General features: G+C 34.4%; 2 protein-coding genes across 2 annotated transcripts in view; both read right to left on the bottom strand.

Moving 5' to 3' along the window:
* Nucleotides 1-8,879, bottom strand: part of LOC133188477 (uncharacterized) — a 101,595-nt gene extending 92,716 nt beyond the window's left edge. Inside the window, exon 1 of the mRNA XM_061323930.1 lies at nt 8,710-8,879. The gene's annotated coding sequence lies outside the window, so the exon portion shown is untranslated. The remainder of the gene's footprint in view (nt 1-8,709) is intronic.
* Nucleotides 8,880-17,395: 8,516 nt separating this feature from the next.
* Nucleotides 17,396-20,609, bottom strand: part of LOC133188472 (autophagy-related protein 9A-like) — a 58,963-nt gene continuing 55,749 nt past the window's right edge. Inside the window, exons 20-21 of the mRNA XM_061323916.1 lie at nt 20,356-20,480; nt 17,396-17,994 (exon numbers count right to left, since the gene is read on the bottom strand). Of these exons, the coding sequence (XP_061179900.1) occupies nt 17,497-17,994; nt 20,356-20,480 (623 nt within the window). The 3' untranslated portion in view covers nt 17,396-17,496. The remainder of the gene's footprint in view (nt 17,995-20,355; nt 20,481-20,609) is intronic.

The raw sequence follows: 20,609 nt of genomic DNA on the forward strand, positions 1-20,609 counted from the left end.
GTTTTCCCAAAGAAAAACTTACAAAATATGTGATCAAATTTAGTTTGTTTATTGCATGTTTTTCAAGCAGGTTTTCTTGTACAGGTGGCAGGGGATAGTTTCGTACTAAAGACCCGGTCAAATTTCTTAAAGAATTGAGATATCCCCTGTTTGATGTGATATTTTATGTAGAAAAATGATTAGAATAATTATGGGACACATTTGCAGTGTAGCAGAGTGCTTGCTGAAATAAATGATGTGCAACATGTAGGTGTCACTATGACGCTTATATACAGAGTTGTAAATGCGAACCTTAGACACATGGTCAGTTGCAGAGGAAATTCACTGAAAAGCAGTAGGCCTTAGAAGGTGTGTATCTCAGAGGGAAGGTGAATGACCCATATAAATTGGTGAATTTTCATTAGGGCATGCATTGATTTACAGACTACTGGGTGTTTTATCCTGCTCGCTCGGGCCTGGGGGTGGGTTGTATGGGTACGACTGAGGCCCAAATCTTGGAAAAACAAGCCAAAATTTGGGGAGACCCCAGGTGTATTTTTGGTACATGTGCACTCTACTAGGCAAATTACATGTAATTTGTTGACATAATTTGTGAGCCATGGGCATATGAAGTGTAATTAATTAGCCCCTGGAAAACTGTCCCCATGTACATGTTTTTATGGATCGCATGTATATGTGTACCCCCTCGGCACATGTTTGGCATTTAAAAAAACTCTGAAAACACCAATTTTCAGAAATATGTAATTTAGTCTAATTCTTCTCTAAATAAGTTTATTGATGTATGCCATTTTCAAAACTCACCATATTTCTTTTATTTGACTCTCATTCATTTAGGTAGAGAGACCTAAACACAAGGGGGGTAAACCTTTCCCAGTACACATTTTCAAAGAGTTTGAAGCATCAGCATAACAAATCTTAACAGAGTAAGGCAATTTTTGTCTGAGAAAAATTTATTTGTTTGAAAATAATAGTTTGGGCACTGTCACATATATTTTATCAAATTTTGATGCAATCACTTAGTATTAATTAAAATTAAAGGGGCTCAGTTATTGCGATATCACTGAAATTACAAATTATAAACTTACTCTTTTTTACATGTATTTTCACTAAATATCATTATTTTGAGAAAAGAATGAGTCAGTATGCAAATATATCAGTTCACAGAACCACATTAATTCAAAAAATTGCTGTGCTTTAATTTTTTTTTTTTCAAATTAGACCCATCTTACTATTGATAATTACATAAAAAAAATACCCCCCTCCCCTTCATTTTCCCCCTCATTTGTCTTCTATAATGTGATAGAACTTAAACTTTTCATTATTTTCATATAGATTATATATTTTTCTTTAAATTATAACAAAACAGATGGTCTTTTTGCATATTTAATGAACAAAATATCAGAAATATGTACATTTTCATGTAATTATTGGATTCTACTAAACACCTGAAATTTACTCACAAATGCCAAGTAAGGACAGGATGATCACTTTAATTATTCAGGGGAATCAAATGCATGTATTTGATCACTCAGGTACATTGAAATTGAATGGAAATATACTCAGAAAAAGGACAGTCAGTAAAATCAGATTTCCACAGTATATTTTCTATAGAATCAGGTAATGGTTGGAGGGGTAGGGTAGATAACTGCAATTTTCAGGACACTTCTTCTTGAACCTTTGATGCAAGAGGGGTTTTTGTATATTACAATAAATATCCTGAAAAATAGATTAGGTTTTCTTTTTGCAAACAAGCTATAGATGTATAAATTCAAGCAATTAAGAGGTAAAATGGGATTTCTCAAAACATCAAAAATAGGAGAGTATGTGTTTCATGTGAGTACATTTCATGAAGGCATGCAATTCTTATTGAATTTTTTATATGTAGCTGCATTTGAAATTGATCAAAGTTACCATTAAACACTGTTTTGATAAGAAATAGATTCTTTTGGATTGTAGGAGTTGGTCATTTTTGAAGTAACACAAAGAATATGGGGTTAAGGTGGTTGACAGACAATTGGTGGGGTCACTTATTTGCCTCTAACTTTTTTATTTTTCATTGAAATAAGACATATTTAGTATATTTTTACTCAGAATTGATTGCACTTTCTAAATATGGAAAGTTATTTTAATTAAAAAGCAAACTTTGAAAGTTAAAGGTGGCAGGGGATAGTTTCGTACTAAAGACCCGGTCAAATTTCTTAAAAAATTGAGATATCCCCTGTTTGATGTGATATTTTATGTAGAAAAATGATTAGAATAATTATGGGACACATTTGCAGTGTAGCAAAGTGCTTGCTGAAAAAAATGATGTGCAACTTGTAGGTGTCACTATGACGCTTATCATATACAGAGTTGTCAATGCGAACCTAAGACACGTGGTCAGTTGCAGAGAAAATTCAGCTGAAAAGCAGTAGGCCTTAGAAGAAGGTGTGTATCTCAGAGGGAAGATGAATGGCCCCATATCAACTGGTGAATTTTCATTAGGGCATGCATTGATTTACAGACTACTGGGTGTTTTATCCTGCTCGCTCGGGCCTGGGGATGCGTTGTATGGGTGCGACTGAGGCCCAAATCTTGGAAAAACAAGCCAAAATTTGGGGAGACCCCAGGTGTATTTTTGGTACATGTGCACTCTACTAGGCAGATTACATGTAATTTGTTGACATAATTTGTGAGCCATGGGCATAATTAATTAGCCCCTGGAAAACCGTCCCCATGTACATGTTTTTATGGATCACGTATATGTGTACCCCCTCGGCACATGTTTGGCATTAAAAAAAACTATCCTCTGCCACCTCAGCCAAGTTGGATTTCTTCATTATTAGATAATTCATACCACTATTGTTCTTGATGCAAGTAATTAGATAATCCATACCAAGAATAGTCTTGATTAGTTATAACAATTGTTTGTTAAAGTAATACAAAGACAAAAAAAAGCTTTTTGAAAATGCTTTTTAAGTGATTGGGCTTTCTGGGAGATTCCCAATTTAGCCTACTTGATGCTGAAATTCCCAATTCTGAGGGCCCCAGCCCCCAGTCCCAAAGTACTGAAAAAAAAACACTGGCAGTAAATATTATATTTGAAATCAAATACATTTGATACATATATTTATTACTACGAAAATGTTAATGATTCAATAATTTGTTGTATAATGGTTATAATGTAGTTTAAATATTGTACAGGCTAGCAGTCTCTTAAAGACAAAAAGGAAAATGACATGAAAAATTGATTTAAATTTCAACGAGTACTCGACTTTCATTTGACAAAAGCCTCTGACTGTGTGACTTAGCTGTCCGAGTAAAATTAACATCGCTATTTATCATTTATAAGTTGTACAGTTTTTTTTTTTTATTTTAAATGAGAAATTTCAATTTCTTTTGGATAGGTGTGACTGCCATCTGATAACTGAAATTTGATACCAAGCATGACCATATTTGCCAGAAGAGCATCTGTTTGGAGATGACGAAGAATAAGCAGCATAGTGAAATTTAAACAGTCACACAAGGATAAAAGTCCTTCCATCTAGGATTATGGACACATCAGGCCTTAATACATTAAGAACTTGTAATATATGTATTTTTACAAAAACATTTAGAGAGAACTGCTATTTTGGCATACACAATAACAAATGTTAACACATATGCATATTTCAAATGACTTCAGTGCTAAGGGCATGTACATGAACGAGGATTGTTAGAAAAGTTTGCAGACACATTGATTTAAGGAAAATTTACTGTGCACATTGAAAAATGACCTGTCTGAAGAAATAATTTTTTAATAGCTCGGTGCTCTCCAAGACTTTCAATGGCATTGCAATTCTCAACTTTGTGTTTTCGCATTGATCATCTATAATTAGCGATGAAACAGTCATAACCCCTCTAATTTAATTCAAAATTTTGCAACACACCCTCTTTGAATATTGTAGCGACATGTAAAATATCATTAATTTTTTTGCACTACAACAGTGCAATTTTTTATTTCAAGAAATTGGTCTGATTTCAATATAGCTTTGATTACAAATAGACAACTCTAAGATACATAATTCTTTTTATCTTTTTAGCTCTTGTGAGCCAAAGGCTTAAAGAGCTAATGCTATGGCCATTTGTGTGGTGTACGTAAACTTTTTAGCTCACCTGAGCTGAAAGCTTAAGTGAGCTTTTCTGATCACCAGTTGTCCGTCATCTGTCCGTCTGTCTGTCTGTCTGTCTCTAAACTTTTCATATTTTTGTCTTCTTCTCAAGAACCACTGAGCCAAATTTAACCAAAGCTGGTACACAGCATCCTTGGGTGAAGGGGAGTTTGTTAAAATGAAGGACCAACCCCCTTTACAAGGGGAGATAATCAAGAGAAGACAAAAATAGGGTGGGGTCATTAAAAAATCTTCTCAAGAACCACAGGGCCAGAAAAGCTGAAAGTTATGTGGAAGCATCCTGAGGTAGTGTAGATTCTAAATTCTTCAAATCATGGCCCCCAGGGGTAGGGCGGGGCCACAATAGGGAATCAAAGTTTTACATTGAAATATATAGGCAAAATCTTTAAAAATCTTCTTCTCAAGAACCACTGGGCCAGAAAAACTGAAACATGTGTGGAATCATCCTGGGGTAGTGTAGATTCTAATTTTTCAAATCATGGCCCCCGGGGGTAGGGTGGGGCTGCAATAAATATTACAAGGGAGGGCGGGTCTGGTGAAGAACAGCAGGCCAAAGTAACTCAGGTGAGCATTGTGGCCCATGGGCCTCTTGTTAGAATATGGGCCATAACTCAAGAACCCCTTGGCCAATTATTGTCAAATTTGTCACAGTGTATCCATGGCCCAAGGGCTCCCGTTTATAGTAAACTTAGGGTTGTGACCCTTAAACAAGGGGAGATAATTAGGTAAATAAAACCAAAAGTACTGGTTGCTAAAAAATTGTCTTCTCAAGAACCACTGGGCAGATTATCACCAAACTTTCACAAAAGGATGAGAATATATTGTAGATTAAAATTTGCACAGGGAATCACTCTGGGACAAAGGGCTTGGTCTCAAGGTCACTTCAAAATTGACCAAAAATTACATTTATTAAAATGTTGATATTTTGCTTACTATAAGGACTAGGATCATCAAATCTTGTCAGTTGATGCATCTAAGGACCCCTATCATGTTGACTCAAAAGTAGTTTATGGTTACCTACTTTTTAAATTTTGCAGCCATTCTTTTTCAAAATGATTTAGAGGCATATTTTGAACAGCTTCAGGCCTATTATCATCAAACTTTTTCAGTTGACAAATGACAGAATGAGACCACTATTCTTTAAATTTGCTTGTTGTGTCTTAGGCTCATAATTCACATTATATCTACTGCAATCAACTTCAATGGATTCAAATATTTTTAATGAATTCTTATTAAAAAAATTTACTTGAATATATGTGTAATATACATGTACATGTAAAAGATTATTTTAACATGTTACGAAAATTTAAATATATGTGTCTTTTTCCCCCCTTGTAAAACATTTGAATAAATGAACCCAAGAAGTACAGTAAAACCCTTTTTTCTCAATTTCAACTGGACCAAGATCATCAAGACATCCAATGAGTCCAGATAACCATGCAGGGTAAAAAACTTAAAGAATAAGGGGTTGGGAGTACCAACTCAATTCACCATATAAATGGTACATGTATTTAGATATCAGTTTTTGAGATAATGAAGTTTAACTTTTAAGTTAAAGGCTAAAAAAGATGTTATGTTAAAATTTTCCACAAGTGACACCGTGTCTTACTGAAATCATCCCTGTGCATTTCTTGTAAGAGTATTTTTCTACTTACTGATTGTCAAAGAATGGATATCCTCAATCAGTAACACATTTGGATTACTTACTATGTAGTTATGCTGTGTAAATGTTTTGTCAAGCAATTATTATGACAGTGATGTAGCAAAACACTGATGATTCTGTAGTATGACACGTGTTACTAACATGATTGCATCAAAGATGTTAGATGAATAGAAAAGTCTAGAAATTAAAAATCAAAAGTCAAAGTTCAAGAACTGAGGGTCTGGGAGTATTAGTGTTTTGGATACAATTTCAGGAGTACTGTTGGAGAGAGTACAGTTGAATTATATATCCTCATGCTCACTCCAGATTCAGAGTTCCGGAGATGAGGTCTTTTGATATTTGGGTCAAAGAAGAAAGAGAATGTTAGCAAAGTTGACAATCTAAACAGAAACATGTAACCTTTAGGTGGAAATTAAACAAATATTTATCCTTTTATTACGACGTCAACTTACAAGCTAAGAAGGAAGACCCACTCGTTGCTTTGCAACGAGCTTTGCTCTAGTTTTTATTATTATTCTTTTTTATTCTTATTTCTTCTCCGGTACTTTTTGTTCCGCGAGTGTTCTCGGAAACTGCTCATCCAATTGAGTTAAAACCTTTTTAGGGTTAATAGGCATGTTGTGTAGATGTGCTCGTCGAAGGTCATTTTGCGTGCACGTGCATGCAATGAGTGAAATGACTGACATACTTCATATAGCCGTAACATTTACATTTTTTGATGAAATGCGTTGAAACTCATAACATAAAGATATATTAGTAGAGTAGACTAGATTACATGGTCAAATCAGCATGAACTCACGCGCATGCACGTGCGCTTCGCTCTGATTGGCTGAAACAAAAGTCCTAATATCTTTCTTGTTTTTTGACAAAATACTTTGAAATTTAAAACATAGTCATACATTAGAAGGTTCTCCAATATGATATGTAAGAATTATCATGAAAGCACGTGCATGCACGTGTGCTGCAATCTGATTGGCTTAAACTTAAAATGGCTGTAACTTTCTTGGTTCTCAACAAAACAGGATGAAATTTAGAATATAAATAGGTATAATGGATTCCTACATTATCTTATTATCAAAATTGAATGCAAGAACATGCATGCACATGCGCGCGCAATGTGTTAAATGACCAATATACTTGATATAGCCGTAACTTTTAAACTTTTTGATGAAATTCTTTGATACTCAGTTTTATAAAATATATTAATAGTGTAGACAAGATGACAAGATGGTCATCATGAACATGCATGCACTGCGTGCGCGTGTATTGCGTAAAACGACCAATATACTTGATTGCCTTATTTAATGAGACTTACAGGAAATAAGACACCAAAAGGGAGTTGGGGAGCATTATGGGAACATCTGTAACGGTTCCCGTTACAATTATAACTAGTTTATATATGTTTTGAAGAATAATTTACTAGGGTCATGAAGAGAGTGACTCAGAAAGAATTTTTTTGTTTTTTCCATCATGCTGTTTCTATCTTCATCCTTTTACAGTGTCAATTGCAACTGTATATATGAAATATAGAATTTCATAAGCTGCTTCATTGAAGTTTAAAATGACATTGCAGAAAAACATTGATTTATCTTTGAGTGAATGGGACAATTTTTCATGAAAACTGTAGATATGATCTTTTATATTATCTGAATATCATCATCACAATCATCCAAATTACTGGAGGCCCTAAAGGGGGGAACAATATGCATGTGAGGATAGGCACAGCACTTATTGTCACTGGCAACAATATGTACATGACTGTATCAATTTGGAGCTGTCAACAATACATACATGTATGTGCCAATAAACAACAATAAGTGCAGTGAGAGTAGGCCTGGTGTTTATTTTCACCAACAACAATATGCACTAAACAAATGTACCCTCACAGGGGCCTTCACTTTAAATTATGTACATGTAACTTTGCATGTACACTAATTGAGTAAACTAAATTTTAATTGACAGGAGCACAACAAAATCAAAGGGGAGGATGCATATCTGGCACACTGGCATACCATATGGATCCACCTTCAATTGACCATGCATTGATGTGTAAAAATACTAAAATGTAAGAATATGTGCAATTATGTAATTTTTTTCTATACAAGTACCTATTCATAATGTTGGAGATTTATATAATTAATTTTATACACAGGCACTTATCTTCATTTTGCATGGTTGTCAAGGACAGAAATGGTGTTGCAGAAAAATCAATTCAAGAAATCAAAAATAGTGAAAGTAGGACATGTAATTTTTTCATGGAATTTTCAAAACGTTCCTTGTCATGCCTGTGCCATTATTTTGACGGACAATTACAGATGCAGATCCAGGAATTTTTCCGAGGGGGGGGGGGGGGGGGTGTTCCACCCTAGTCAAATAAATTTCAAACCTGGAAATTTCTTCACAAGCCAAAAAAAAAAAAATAATAATAAAATAAAATAAAAATAAAAAAAATATAAATAAATTCCCTTCCGTAACATATTAAACCCCCAAAAATTGACACGCACAAAAAAAGGTAAAATCATTTCCCAAACGTGAACCCTCCTCTGGACCCCCCACCCCTCTATATCCGCGCATGAATTAATAGATATACTCCTTACAAATCCTCAAGAGACAGGAACATGTTATTGTTTTATGTAAACATAGTTCTATTTTTTTTTTCAATATACATTTCACAATAGTTCAATACTTAGTTCTACGGAAAACGTCAGCCGAATGAAAACGTCAGCTGCATGTTGACAGTTTTCGAAAAGTGCGTCCAAGCGTCCGTACATAATTATGTATGCCATCTTCTGCGAAAATGTCATTTTCATCATATTAATTTTTTTAAAAGAAAGTTAATCATGCACTTATGTTGAATATTTGAAAATTGTTAATTTATATGTAATATTTGCTTACCTTTAGAAGTTTTCCTTTACGTCTAACTCAAAAAACGAAAGCGAAACTTGAGATTTTTGGAAAACCGACAATTAAAAACACAGAAAACACACCGCTTCCAAAGAAACACATAAGTGGGGGTGCTTTTGGGAATTCGTAAAGTCAACAGAGTGCCAGAAAGTTTTAAATCGGTGTTTGTGTGTGTGTGTGTGTGTGTGTGTGTGTGCGTTTGCGTGTCGGAGTACATGCACACGAGAACCATAAAGACCAATCAGCATGACCAGTCAGTCACTGAGCAAGTTTCCCCGTAATGATGATACAGATGAAACCAGCGGCGGATCCAAGAACTATGTACAAAGTGTGCGTGCCTGTGTGTGTGTGTGTAATACTATAATTATAATTTACCAATAATACTTTAATAAAAAAAAAAACCACTACAGCTCCATACATTCCTTTCCCATCCCAAACATATCGAACTCGGAAAAAAATTCATCCCCAAACGTAAAGATTATCTATTTCGGCAGGCCCGTAGGAAGCAATTTCAGTTTGGGGGGGCACAGCCATACATTTTTAGTTGAGGGGGCACTATCAACCAAAAACAAGCAAAAAAAAAAAAAAAAAAAAGGTCATCGGACGTTTTTATTGAGGGGGCACAAGCATGTAGTAGCTCTGTTTTCTATAGTAATCTAGGGTGAGTTAACCATGCATCGGACACATACCTTGCTTCGGACAACTTGAAGCAATAAACTTTCATTGAACCCGAGTCTCCTCGTGTTTTTACTTGTTTCTGTCTTAAAGGGGAAGATTTACACTTTTTAATGATGCCGATTTTTATTTTCATGTTGTGATAAAAATACCACAAGAATGGCCTTGAAGTTACGTCATATTTTGCATCATCAAAGGGGAGTAACCAGAATTTTACGATTTTGCAATTTTTAGAGTTGTCGTTCTTTTAAATAGACGTCAACGGAACGGGTCGGACCTAGGTAAAATTTATCAATAATTGATTATTTTAGAGAAATTTTTCAAAACTTTTACTTCAATGTTTGAATAATATATTTTACAGTTGTTTTTTTTCAAGTATATTTATTTCACCGTACATCGGACACAAATTAACCATGCATCGGACACTTTCCGATGCATGGGTAATCACTTCCATTTTCATATAAAACCCAAATGACAGCTGTTTTTTACGGAAATAAGAAATAGAAACTCTAAATATTCAGTGAAAATACAAATTATCGATATATGACGACTAGAAGTGGACTCAATTTATTTCTTTAAACTAGATGATGATAACCCACGAGACAAAGGCGCGAGTTGCCATATTACTAGTACTGTAAAGCCTTTCTAAGGCGATGTGATGCAACTAAAATCTCTTCACATTTGTGGATCGAAAAAGTCATTCAAATTTAATTAGAAGTTTAATTTTTAAATAAAAGATAAAAATGTTTCGATATCACTCATTTTAAAGCACGGAGATCAAGGTATGATATTTTTCTGGTTTAAATATCGTATGTCCGATGCATGGTGAATATTGTCCGATCCATGGTGAATTCTTACTTATTCCGAAAAAATCGGTTTTTAATGATATTTTCTCAATAAATAGGGCGCGGTTGTGTCAAAAATTTATATTTTAACCACATACTACATATTAAGTTCCATTTTGATAATATTCGGTCGGTAGCGATATCGCTAGAACTTGTTGAAGTGCGAGGGTGTCCGATGTATGGTGAATTCACCCTATATATCGGCAAAATTATTGGCAGGGGGGGGGGGCACGGCCCCCCGTGCCCCCCGGTTCATACGGCCATGTTTCGTGGCGGTAGTGGTTGGGTCCACGTTTTTTTCTGTTCTAAGGGGGGGGGGGTGTCCAAAGTCATTTTTTATTTGCTTCAATATATACTTTTTAATAACTCTACAAATTCCAGGGGGTGGGGGTGGGGGTCCGGACCACCCCCCCCCCCCTTTGCGTTCTTCTAGATCCGCGCATGCATAAATATGACAATTAATCGGTGTGATTCAGATTTTTAAGTGATAATTTCCAATTTTTCAAATGATACGACAATTATACGGTTGCAATACATGCAATGTATACGCCAATAAAGATACTACTACTACATAAAATCAAAGTACTGTGAGTACTGATAGACGGTGGCATGAACGATTTTGTTTGATTGTTGTTTGTTTTAATTAAAACGTCCCTCTCGGGAATTTTTCACTCATAATGAGACGCCACCATTGCCATTGGTGGGCTGCAAATTTTATATCTATACTCAGCGCTGAGGGCCATTGTGCAGTGAGGGATCTTTTTTCTGGCGATATCAAGTATCAAATGAAAAAAGTTAAATTTTACAACAAAAAGTGTCATGAAATCGTGGTGTTTTGAAGTTAGAAATTGTGATTTTATAATTTAAAATCTTATACTCAGTGGTTAATTATCAAATTTTGCTAATCTGGAATAAAATTGAACTCACAACATTTTTTTTTTAAACAAAAACTAACTTTTCTTAAAATATATCATGGTAAAAAGGGAAATGATGAATCACTTTTGGCGTTGTACTGTAGATTGTGCGACATAAATCATATGCTGAAAGATAATGAAATAGACTTTATCTTTGGATCCCCATTTTTGCCAATTTCCAGTAATTTACTTATTTCTATAAGGTTGAAAGACTTCGAGAATTGTACAGTAGTTTTACCTTTTTGTTTGATATATATATACTGAAAAGAAAAAAAAGAAGAAGAACAGAATAACAAAATATCTTTCACCCTCTATTTCTCTTAACATCTTAATATGCACTGACCCCGCTTGTCATTGCGTAATACGAAGTTTTGAAAACAAATCTAGAAGACTGCCCTATATTAAGTCAACTGAATTCGCAAGAAAATCGTAATATTTCATGTACATGTATTTGTGTAGCTTTTTTCTTACAATTTTTAAAGGGTAAATTTTATTCGAGGCACGATAGAGTTTTCAAATACAAATGAAATATATGGGTAACTTTTGTTCGTCACAGTCTTATAATTATAGCTTTGATAAATTAGCATCCTTTCAGTAGTTTTTGTGTCCGAGATAATTAGGCAATGACTTTTGTTTTTAGATAGAACCGTAATAAACTTTGCAAAATGGCATCGTATCTGCCTTCAAAAACTCTCTTTTATGTAAACTTTAAGAGGACGTGATTTTTATTTCCATTTCGAAAATATAGCTTTTTCTAATATAGTATCGTCAACAGATACTAGAAATTCAAATAATCAAAAGACACGTAAAATTTCAATAAACTGTATAAGTATTATTGTATAAAAATTCCAAAAAACGTCTCAAATAAAACATTTAAAGGCCGAGGTTTTCAACCGGTCGGTTTTCCTCAGGCAAGTTTGGTGTGGGGTGGAGCTTAATTGAAACGGCTGTGAAGCCCCGAGGGAACCAAGCTGGCTTGTGTATACCTACCTATATACACAGGATGTTACCTGTATATTACCTGTAAATGTTTTCCTAAGACATAGTTTAAAGGGTTTTTATCACGTCTCAAAAGTTTTTGATATGACAAAGTTTATATGCTATTTAAATCATATATTTAAAAATCTTTGCTAGAAAATTTATATTTTTGATGTTTCAGCGATTCAAAGTTTGAATTTCTCAATATGCATATTTTGATCGCCGATGTTACGCGCCATTGCTCTGACGTCATAGGTGTCAATCATGGTCAAGCGAAGTACTTATTGTGTATACAAAAGGGCTAATTTGCTGTGTCTATTAAACATGTTAGAATATAATTAAGTGATAATTGAATAATTGACAGCTTGTAATGTATAATTTATCGCTTTATGGTGCACAAATGTGCACAAGAAAGGTTTTAGGAAGAATTTTTTCTCCACATTTCCTGGACTTGGTCGAGAGATGAAAGGGGGGCCTTTCTCTGCAAATACGATGGCGTTAATCTCCATTCAGAACAATCGTTTATGCCCGATCGATCACGATTTTTTTTTTTTCTGTCCTATGAAATATTTTAAGGAAAGATAAAAAATATAAATGACAAACACGCATTTTATATAGGTCGCACAGAATCTAGTAGGAATGTTGTGAACTTCGTAATGGCGTACGGCGCCATTGAAGAAGAGTCATTTCTAGTACATGATATCCACTTCTAGAACAGATAGAAGATATACAGCATTTATTTAATTATAATTAATTAAATTAATAATGAAGGGGAATTAAAAATTCCCATATTTATAAATGTTTACGAAGTTAAACTTTAGTAATTCGTTCTATTTAGTTGAAGTCCCGAGTTGTCAACGGCTTCGTCTTCGGTGACCTCTCTCCAACTGTCGGCATATTTTCTGGTTATTTCTCTCTGCTAGACGTTCATACCTAAAAGATTGACCGTCCATAACCAAAGGAATATAGTCGATGTCAAAATTTCAGCCGGCCATACTGTGCATTCTATTTATTTAGCGTAAAATCTATTCAATATATTTTTTCTTACGATAAGCTTTACGAGTTCTATTGACCATTGATACCTATGACGTTTCAGTACCACGTGACCCCTATCTAATTAGTGGAGATTTTTACTTCGAGGACCCTATATAACTTCGCACGTTGGTCAATCGAAATGTTGATCGTCAAATTTATGAAATAAAACATGCTGAATTTTTTATGTAGACTGATTCCTTTAGTTCAATTCTTTTTTAAAATATGTTCGAATAAAGAAGACAATTTTAGTTTAATTTTGTGCGTTAATAAATTTCATGCAGTTCTGCAACAAGGAATACGCAGTCCTCAAATCATGTTAACTGAATTTTCGGAAATGGAGAAATTTGGGGATCGACGCTTTCCAAGCATGGAGTATCTCGTAATTAGGGAATACCAAATTAGGAAGATCTCGTAATAAGCGTTTGTCACACATAAAACAGCAAAGAAACCGCCGAGAGTGTGTTGGTTTAACAATAATTATTTTATTTCCTAAGATGGTAAAGTGTAATGTGAAACCATTATCCATTAATATTTTCCCCCCGATTTTTTTTTACTTTTAATAAATTTTATTGAAATTTTACATTTACACAACGTAAAAAAGGCCGTGTGTACGAGCTGACTTTTTGCATTTGTTTCATGTTCAGCAAACTTTATGCCTTTTGACTTCTGTTGTTTGCATACGAATTGACTCCTTATATACGAATCAGTTTTTGTACGAATTAACATTAAGTCGGCGTAATTTAATGAATATTCATGAGGCGAGAAATATTATAACGGCAAATATCAGGAAGTAAACTTTGCGCCCATCAACAAAATGTCATTGAAATAACTTGAGAACCATGTACATTTTATTTTCGAACATCGAAACGACCCCACTTTCATTATTTTGTCTCTGCAAAAATCGCCGCTAGGGTCCCCGTGATTTTACACTGTTGTTTATTCATCGCCCAGACCAGCAGCAATAGCCTGTGGCTATAAATAGCCACCGTCTACAAAGAATGAAAATTCAGGGCATAACCCAGAAGCAAAATTATTTTTGGAGGCCAACCGTAATTCGTATTTCAAAACAAAAATCCGTCGGAATAAACACGGAATAATATTTAGGGGGCGACCATTTGATTCTGCATGGGATTGGGGGGGGGGGGGGGCTGGCAAAATTTTTTTGAGTCAGATTATTTATTTTCATATCGTAAAGAAAAGATTATTTATTTTCAAGATAATAAAGGACAGATTATTTATTTTCTTTTTCACTGAATAATGTTTTAAAAAAAAAAAGTAAATAAAAGAAGGAAAAACGCTCAAGCTCCAAAACTCTATTTCATTGGGGGAGGGGGTGGGGGTGGTAGTTATTCTAATCAAGGACAAAGTTTTATTTTTTTTGCCAGTGAGGACAGATTATATCTTTCAGTATCGAATCAAATGGTCGTCCTCTAAACAACTCTGCAAATGATCGTCTGGTAAAAGGATCACTGCACTTAAGGGTATGCAAAAATTGCGACAAAATAAACTTTCTAAACAAGCATTTTTCTTTTAATTGCAGGAATGGTCAACATGTAATCTACAACTTTACGTTATTACATTAAATTAAAGTATGTATTCACGAAGTACGAAGCTGTTTTCAAAAGTGGGGGTCATCACAATATATATCTTGAATCTCCGTACGATAATGAGGACGCCCACTTTTTCACTGACTTTGTGCATAGTGAGCGCATGTTTGTCTAGTGTTCTCCGTTTAACAGTAGCTGTATATTTGCATTAATAATGTTGTGTCAAAGGGAGATGCGCTCATGATTTAAAAGAGAAAAAAACCTGCTTCTTCTTACATTCGCTCTGTTGTAACCAAGGGCTGTGGCATGTTGAATATTATAATTCACCACGTGATTTCTTAACTCACGTAACTCTGTGAATACTAAATTCCGTCACGTGATGTGTAAGATAGCACGTTTTGTGCTAACTTGGACACACTTCTCGAACACGTTGAATTGTCGGGCATCGATTCAAAATATTCTTTACTTATATGTACGTGCTCATATTGTTAATTTCGTTTTGAAGTAGTGCACTTGTGCCATACAGGATAAAGGGAGAGATGGGGATGAGTGATCACGTAATTTAATGCATGTCATTGTTATCTATGTAGTCTAATTTTAGACCCATTCTTTCAATGTTAGCTCCATCTCTCATGCATACCTAATGTTTAATCAAGGACAGGTAAGTGTAAAATCTCTATATTTGGAAAGGAGTAGGGACATTAAACATAGAATTATTTTATTTTATCACAGTCTAAAATTATTTTAACATTTAAATTTGGTGCCAAATTGATAGAATTCCATAGTAAATATACAAAAGTGAAATAAAGTTCAGATATAAAAGCAACAGAAGCAAAGGAAAAAGACCCAAAACCCAGCGTTAATTAAGTGCAGTTATTCTTTCGACACAGCACATAGCTTCCGTTTACAGCTAGACCAGTTTCTACTATAAAAGAAAAGAGTCACATATGGAATTTGGAAAGAATTTGCTTATTTAATCTGATACATGTAACATTAACTTTAACAAACTCATAAGCAGAGTTTTGTTTGAAAACACTAATTTTTGCATGCATATATATATATATATATATATATATATATATATATATATATGTCCAGCAGACCACAGTGGTTGGTTCTTGTGTGTTAGGTGTACGAAGTAATCACTTAAAATTGTCCATTGCCTTTTATTAGGGGAAAGCAAAGTGAATCTAAATATACGACCTTTGATTAGGGGAAAGCAGTGAATTCGAATGCCTAAACAAAAAATGTGCTAAAATTTCAAGCAATTTGGTATGGACAGACGCACAGATAAAGAGGTTGACAGCGGATTTGAACAAAAATGAATCCCGCCATATGGCATGCCTAAAAAAAAGAGTGTGCTAAAATTTCAAGCATCTGTGATGAGTAGTTGCTGAGAAAACTGCGATGAAAATTTGTTATGGACAGACACACGGATACACAGACAAACGGACAGACAGACACATAAGGGTAAAACAGTATACCCCCTCTCCTTCGGAGCGGGGGTATAATAAAAGATGACGCAAATATTAGTTGGTTTACAGTAACCCAACCCACCCCCCTCCAATTCATATGTGCCCAATTCTGTAACACAAGAGGAGCTAGTCAAAACTGAAACTTTGAAACATGTGATACTTTGCAAAAGTATTCAAAATATAGATATTAGTAAACATATTATCTTAGTAGCTCCCAAAAAATTTGGAACTGTAAAACAATTACAATACTAAGTTTTTAAGTCTATTAATGAAAAAAAAAAATGCATAGAAAAAACATGCTACAAATGTAACATTAAATCTACAGTAAATGACACTTTCATAATAATTTGACAATTCATTAGCTGGTTGTTCCTGAAATAAAAAAAAAATCATAAAATGTAAAATAGAGCATTAAACCTTCCTCCCCACACTAAATTTTACATGCAAGTATAACTTTGCCAGTAAAATTATAACAATGTGACCCTGAAATTCTCAATATTTTTAAAGATTTTCATTAACATATACCAATATGAAAATTTTTGGATCCTCTTATACATGTACCTAATAACTGAAGTCTTTGGATCCCCTTTTACCTTTGTGAAATCATACCTATGTGAAATCTTTGAATGTCCTTGTAGCTATGTGAAATCTTCAGATCCCAAGAGGTCAATGTTTGACAGAAACCCAAATCAACACTAAAAAGGAATGCATGTACTTGTATCTGAAATTTTTCTCTTTCTCTTTTTTGTCTATGTTAGACTTACCCCATCATGGCTTATTGTCCATGGCTTGTACACATTTGAATGTTTTCAATGTAAATTGCGACTCTCCATTCCTGAAATGTAATGGAACGCTCAAACAAAAGTGATATATATTACATCACCAGTGGATTTTAATGTATAAGGATGCTTCAACATTATAGTCATATCTGGCTGTGTGGTTCTTAAGATGTCTAAATTACCCTAACCTAATTGCACTATTTCTAAATTATCTCCCCTTTCAAAAGACATGACTATCCATTTCAACAAAATTGAAACTTACTACATCACCAAGCAGCTTTGTGAAAGGTGTCAACATTGGACCAGAGGTTTTGGAGACTTGTCAAAAATGTGAAAGGTTTACACGTGAAAAAAAAAACAACCCCAAACTGCAATGGATCCCTTCATTGAAACAATTAACCAAACGATATAGGAATAATTTTATAACAATGGATTATAGGTTTTATTTCACTGCATAAAAAAAAATAAACAAATACATGCTGATAAATTATTCACAATAAGCATGATATGACTGTGCGATCTCAATAACACTATACAGATTTAGTGACAGATTGTGAAATTTCCCCTTCTTTATCTTCTTCTTCTAGTCTCTCCTGGATATTTGGCATCAGGGCATGTCCTGCAGCCTGGTTATTCTCTTGTCTCTGCCAGAGAGTTCTAGCACGAATGTCTTCTAAATTCTCATACCCCCCAGTCTGAGGTTGGCCTCGCTGCTTGCGAGACTGAAGGTCATGTAGATACAAAGCACTAACACTCATATCATGTGACAATAATTCTAATGACCCTTCATCTACACTGGGTTTTGAACTACCAAAGGAATAAAATCCACCACCACTGTTGATCATGCTTGAGGAAGCCTGCATGTTTGCAAGTGGTCCACTAATGGATTGCTCAAGAGGCCCCTCTACTGTGGAAATAGCTCCTCGAAGTTTATGGTGAATGCCAGTTGCACCTGGTGCCATGGAAACCTGGGTGGATTGTGGGTACACACCACTCTGTATGGCAATACTTGATGCCAGGCTTGTGTACTGTAACATAAAAATATTAGGATTTTTTACTGTTTTGTTCTGAACTGGTAAGAAACTCTTAAAAATTTTAAACTAAATGCAAGGAAAAAAGCACTTCATATTGTGTCCCGACCTTAGCTAGCCTAAGGAGTCATTTAACAGAACTTGACTCCCCACAACAAGGTATGCTTCAATAGTTACATGGCCTTGCTATTCTCAATATTCTGGTCCCAGGATAGGATCTTAGACTTGAGTTAAACTTTAATATAATTATAAATTGAAAAGCCATCATAAACCGACTCTTAAAATTAAATTCTAATGCAACCATTTTGTACTCTGTATTTTGATTTGACTAATACACTGATGTTGAACAAGCATTAATGAGAGTGAAAGCTTTTGATTATGATGTCAAAATAGAACTTCAAGTATATTAAACTTTTCATGACATATTTTATCTAACAAAAAAGCAAAGCTCAATGATATTATACATGTGTAAGATCAAACAAAATGCATAAACTGCATTAGCGTGAGAATAAAGTTTTATCTTCTAATTTGTTATTTGCTTATTTAATGCTTATTTCATGGTTGCACAAATCACTAACAATCAGCATTAACAGCCACAAAAAACAAATGCCACTGATTTATGACAGTTATTCCATTAATTAGCATGAAAAGAGAACTGAAAATTTGGTACGATTGAAATGTGGAGAAAAAAATAGAGGCCCAAGGGCCTAGAATCACTCTTCTGATTAATTGTACAATGCTATCACTTCTATTCTAAGCCTCTTAGTATTTTTTTTATATTAAAGATAAAGCTTGAAATTCCAAAACTTTTTTTTTGTTAACACACTCTGAGAATTGAAGAAATCTTGGTGATTCTAAGCCCCTTTTTTTTTTATCTTGAATATTCAGATATAGCCATTAAATTTCAAAAGTAGGCCACTGTGACCTACTTTTTAGTTGACACAGTTTGTTGGCCTAAGGTGCATCAACTGACAAAATTTGATGATTTTAAGCCTCTTATTTTTTTGTGAAATTCCAAAAATAGATCAAAGTGACCTAATTTTTAGTTGAAATAAGTAAATGATCCAAGATGCGTCAACTGAAAAAGTTTAATGATTCTAAACCCCTTATTATTAGAAATATTTAGATAAAGCCCTGAAATTTCGAAAGTAGGTCATTGTGACCTACTTATTAGTTTATTAGTTGACACATTCTCAGGACCCAAGATGCAACAACTGACAAAGTTTGGTGATTCTAAGCCAATTAGTATGTGAATATTTAGATATAACCATGAAATTCCTAAAGTAGGTCACCATGGCCTATGTTTTGGACAAAATACTCCAAAGATCCTAGATGCATCAACTGACAAATTTTGGTGATTCTCTGAAATATTAAGATACAGCTGTGAAATTCCAAAAGTAGGTCACAGTATGTTGATGGTGTGACCATTGGGGCGAGCGCAGTTGTTCACTTCATTTTAAGATCTGCCTCTTCAAAACGCATGATACATTTGAACGTCTAGACTGTGACGTCACATGACATCGTATGTTAGCTGCATTTCCATAAACAAAGTTTGAAAAATGCAAAATTTTAACAAAGAACTTTTAATCAACTATCTGTATGCAATATCCATTAAATTAAGGTGAGATTATTTTTGGTGAATTTAGTTGTTGTTACCACGAGAACGAAGTTAGCAGAGAGAACAACAAGCATTGCATTGTGGGTCTCGAGATAACTGCAGAAAAAATTTCATTTGGATCAATGTGCAAAGTCCGAATTTTCTCTTCGCCCAGGCGTTGCTTTAAGAGCCCGCAGTGATGAGCGGCCCTTAGTGCCACTCGCTGCGTACGTTATTATTTGATATTGCTTTAAATTCCAAAAGTAGATGACTGTGACCTACTTTTTGGTTACATGTAACATACTCCAAGTACCCAAGATGCATCAACTGATAAAGCTGGTGGTTCTAAGTCAATTAGTAACTGAAATATTTAAATATAGTCACAAAATTTCAAAAGTAGGTCACTGTGACCTACTTTTTGGTTGAAATACTCTGAGGCTTTAGGATGCATAAATTGACAAGACTTTTGTGATCCTAGGCTTCACTATGTCCAAAATATGCCTCTAAAACAATTTGAAAATGAATACCTGCAAAATTCAAAAAGTAGGTAGTGTCTTTGTTTTCTGATTTGTTTTGATTGTTCTGACAGACAAATAAACCTAGGATAATGTTTATTAAAGCTCATTTAGCTAAGGTCAGTTGAAAAATAATCACTTTACAAGAAAAATATCATCTCTGACAAATTTTGATCGGAAAAGCTCATCTGATCCTTCAACTAATATGCATTAAAACTGAATGATTAATAGAACTGAAAATCTTACCCCCATTCCTATGGTACCACTTGGCTGCAGTCCAGACAAATATCCTGTGAGAGACCCTTGGGAGGAGTTCACCAGGTTTTGGGTCATAGGATGAAATATACTGTGGTTTGTTGTGTTTCTCTGAGCTGTTAAATAAAATTTCTCTGTGTAACTACTAGTTAAGTTCTCAAAGAGTATACATACAAAGAATGAACTAATTTAATCTCCCAAGTTATTAGGATCTTTTGTCTGAAGTTGAAGACCTTTCCATGTTT

Source organism: Saccostrea echinata, unplaced genomic scaffold (genome assembly GCF_033153115.1).
Source record: "Saccostrea echinata isolate AGI-Se365-2 ecotype Australia unplaced genomic scaffold, CSIRO_AGI_Sech_v1 ptg000016l, whole genome shotgun sequence".
Lineage (NCBI taxonomy): Eukaryota > Metazoa > Mollusca > Bivalvia > Ostreida > Ostreidae > Saccostrea > Saccostrea echinata.